Raw genomic sequence first — 3888 nt, forward strand, 5'->3', positions numbered from 1 at the left:
GATATTACTGCACTGTTGGAGCTAGAAACACAAGCATTATAGCTACACCCGCAATAACATCTGCTAAACACGTGTATGTGACCAATACAATTTGATTTGGGACCATGTATTCTGTTTAAGGTTAGTGGTACACTGCTAAACTAGAATGGTGTAAGCAATGACAATATGATTACATTTGACATGATCACTTAGTAGACTTTTCAATATGACCCCACCTGGGATTTGAACTGACAACCTCTGGATTTGGGATATGCTGATCTTCCTGCTGGGCCACAAAATCTGTAGAATTCCAGAAGTCCCCTACACATTCATACCCATAATACATCTCTGCACTTAGCAAAATAATGCCATCTGCATTGCTAATTTAGTCATCAGTTAATCTGACTATTCGCTCAGACTTATTCCAGCTATGTGTCTGAGCGTGTACTCAGAATTGTCCACATCCTGACTTTTTATTGTCATCTTGTGACTAAATAGATCTTTGTCCTAATTTTCTTTCAGTTTTTATCATGTTTTCCTCCTTTGTGGATGTTTTTCACATGCGTCAGTAAGTTAGACTTTTGAGTGAAGCTTTTCCCGCAATCATCACAGCTAAATGGTTTCTCTCCTGTGTGAGTCAGTTTATGGTTCCGTAGGTTCCCCTTCTGATTGAAGCTTTTCCCACAGTCAGCACAGCTAAATGGTTTCTCTCCTGTGTGAGTAAGTGTATGCTTCTTTAGGGAACCCTTCTGATTGAAGCTTTTCCCACAGTTATCACAGCTAAATGGTTTCCCTCCTGTGTGAGTCCGTTTATGGTTCCGTAGGTTCCCCTCCTGATTGAAGCGTTTCCCACAGTCACCACAGCTAAATGGTTTCTCTCCTGTATGAGTCAGCATATGGCTCCTTAGGTTCCACTTATGAATGAAGCTTTTCCCACAGTCACCACAGCTAAATGATTTCTCTCCTGTGTGAGTCAACATATGGTTCTTTAGGTTCCCCTTCAAATTGAAGCTTTTCCCACAGTCTCCACAGCTAAATGTTCTCTCCCCCACTCCTGTGTGAATCCTCATGTGCTTGGACAGATATCCTTTGAGTTTGAAGGTCTTGCTACAAACAGGGCAGGTGCAGGGTTTCCCACTGTGACAGAGGCGGACATGGGCCTTAAGTTTACAGGTGGAGGTGCAGCGTCTTCTGCAGAAGCTGCATTCACGAAGTCTCTTCTTGTGGAGAGTCATATGCCTCCGCACGTCAGCTTTCAGAGCAAACTTTTCACCACAGTCACGGCAGTGGGGAGTTTTTCTAGACGTGCTGGGTTTGGAACAATGTTCCGCCATTGATGGGCTGGGATCCAATCGTGGGCTGCTGTCAAGTCCTACTGGGTCACTGCTTACAGCTGACCTGTGGCTGGAGGCATTGTTTTGATTATCTGGAGGGTCACAGGGAATGTAGAGACCCTTAAGGTGGGTCACAGTAACAAAAGGTGTGAGATCCACTTGTTTATGGTCACTCTCTCTGTTCTCCACAGTCTGGGTTTGGGGAAGAGTCATGGACTGAAGTGGGTCCTCCTGATCACATTCACTTTTCACACAGGAAGGAGTGAATTTGATATCAGCCTCCAGCCCTTGAAGCTGCTCTTCTTCCTGACTGGTCCTGAGTTCCTCCTGTTCCTCTTTAATCTGTGGAAGCTCTGGGTTCTCCTGCCCCAGACTGGGGCTCCACTCCTGCTCACAGTGCTGGTGCTCAGGGAGAACCTCCTCTTCAGAGACAGCGAGAGAGAGCTGCAGGGAATCTGGAGGAAAGGAGAGGAGCAGAGGTTATCTATAGAGCCTTTAGACAGTCGTCACTAGCTGGCACAGCCACAGCCATAAACTGAACTCAAGAACCAATTTCTCTCATTGAAAACAGCATGTGACCAGGAACTCTGCCAGAGCACATGGACAGTTAAAGGTCATACACAGTCAAAATCATGTTTTTCATGAAATTGGATGATATTTGAAGAAAAATATGACAAATGACTGTTGCTTCTACATTGATAAAGTTTGATCATAAAGTTACTGGTTCCCTCCCCCATGTCAAACACTTGGATATATTATTAAGGGGACAAGGCGACGTCACTTAATTTTATTGTGTGCTAACATAATATTCTCTTCTCTTTAAATAAGGACTGCATTGTCACAAACATCGGAGAACTCGTGTTTGCAGAGGGGCGTGGTTTATATAGCTGGTCATGGCTCACATCAACACCATCATCTCAGAAACCCTAGGCCCACTCCAATTTGCATACCTCCCCAACAGAGCCATGGCTTGGGGGTAGAAGCTGTTAAGAAGCCTTTTGGACCTAGACTTGGCGCTCTGGTACCGCTTGCCGTGCGGTAGCAGAGAGAACAGTCTATGACTAGGTTGGCTGGAGTCTGACCATTTTTAGGGCCTTCCTCTGACACCGCCTGGAATAGAGGTCCTGGATGGCAGGAAGCCTGGCCCCGAGCTGTTGCCATACCAGGCAGTAATGCAACCAGTCAGGATGCTCTCGATGGTGCAGCTGTAGAACCTTTTGAGGATCTGAGGACAATTGCAAAATATGTTCAGTCTCCTGAGGTGGAATAGGCTTTGTCACTTTGTCTTAGTGTGTTTGGACCATGATATCTATGCATACTCACTATAACTCTAGCTACATGTACATATTACCTCAATTACCTCGACTAACCTGTGCCCCCGCACATTGACTCTACCGGTACCCCCTGTTTATAGCCTCGCTACAGTTATTTTACTGCAGCTCTCATTATTTTTTATTTATATATATTTTTTTTAACTGCATTGTTGGTTAAGGGCTTGTAAGTAAGCATTTCACTGTAAGGTCTACACCTGTTGTATTCGGTGCATGTGACAAATAAAATGTGGTGGTCACACCAGATACTGACTGGTTTTCTGATCAACCCCCCTACCTTTTTTAAGGTATCTGTGACCAAGATGCATATCTGCATTCCCGTTAATGTGAAATCCATAGATTAGGGCATCATTTATTTATTTCAATTGATTGAATTCCTTATATGAACTGTAAATTCTTAGAAATTGTTAAATGTTGGGTTAATATTTTTGTCCAGCGTAGCCATCTGAAGATCTACATACGAACCTATCCTACATAGTTGTATCTCAGGTGTGATCCGCAGCAGTCTCCGTAGCCGATCATTCTCCTCGTGGTACTCTGCTACCGTTTCTTCAACTGCCCCGAAAATCTCCACAGCTGCCGCGGTTAAACGCTCATTTAAAAACACACGAAACGACTGTAGTTTAGACATGTTTCAGTCGACTGAGAACTGGGTATTCAACATGTATGTCTTCGTCAACGAGCACAAACAAACGCTCCCTACCGTTTTACTTCCGTATTGTTTTGTTCTGTTTTTATGAGCGGGTAACGAGCCCAGAAACAAATCACAGCGTCCCCATGGTGATGGGGTTTTACTACACGCTACAGACCAATGATACTGGGAATAGATACTGTAGTTCAGGGATTCTTGAAAGACGGGACAAACTCTACCTTCTTCACACAAATATTTTTCTTCATATAAAACATTTAAAATATACATTTTGATGGACCAAATAACCTCCTAATTCTTACATTTCTTTCTGAAAATGTAACTAACTGGATTTATGGCAACTTCATTAGATACAATAAAAGGCATTTAATTTTTACATTTGTCAACAAGTGTGTTAAGGCCTTGATTGTTTCATTCTAACATTAGATTATTCAAATATGTAATACAAATCTCCAAACATTGTGTTTTATTTTATAGAGCTATATCAGGGATGGTTAACTGGTGACCCGCCTTTTGAAGGCCCTCAGATCAATTTCCGTAAGAAGTTAAATCATTTTGGGGTCTCCACTAATTGTTGAGAGTTAGAATATCTAAT

The 3888-nt window shown here is 42.9% G+C and overlaps 1 protein-coding gene across 2 annotated transcripts; it reads right to left on the reverse strand.

Annotated features, from left to right (window-relative positions):
• On the reverse strand, nucleotides 1–3354 carry LOC120040410 (gastrula zinc finger protein XlCGF57.1-like). Of its 2 annotated transcripts, none has more exons than XM_038985578.1 (2): nucleotides 3110–3354; nucleotides 1–1768 (listed from the first exon to the last, which is right to left on the reverse strand). In XM_038985578.1, the coding sequence occupies exons 1-2, from the start codon at nucleotides 3273–3275 to the stop codon at nucleotides 498–500; spliced, it is 1437 nt and encodes a 478-aa protein (XP_038841506.1). In that variant the 5' UTR covers nucleotides 3276–3354; the 3' UTR covers nucleotides 1–497. The 2 variants fall into 2 exon arrangements, 1 of the variants encoding a protein (XP_038841506.1); XR_005475642.1 differs by lacking the exon at nucleotides 1–1768 and adding an exon at nucleotides 2492–2538.
• Nucleotides 3355–3888: the final 534 nt, after the last annotated feature.

Source organism: Salvelinus namaycush, unplaced genomic scaffold (assembly GCF_016432855.1).
Source record: "Salvelinus namaycush isolate Seneca unplaced genomic scaffold, SaNama_1.0 Scaffold35, whole genome shotgun sequence".
In the NCBI taxonomy this organism is placed as follows: Eukaryota; Metazoa; Chordata; class Actinopteri; order Salmoniformes; family Salmonidae; genus Salvelinus; species Salvelinus namaycush.

Excerpts from the sequence above, each read along its gene's own strand:
- LOC120040410 (XM_038985578.1), bottom strand. The coding sequence starts at position 3,275 with ATGTCTAAACTACAGTCGTTTCGTGTGTTTTTAAATGAGCGTTTAACC. Across the intron at positions 1,769-3,109 it reads GATACAACTATGTAGGATAG|ATTCCCTGCAGCTCTCTCTC; the intron begins GTTCGTATGTAG and ends CCTTTCCTCCAG.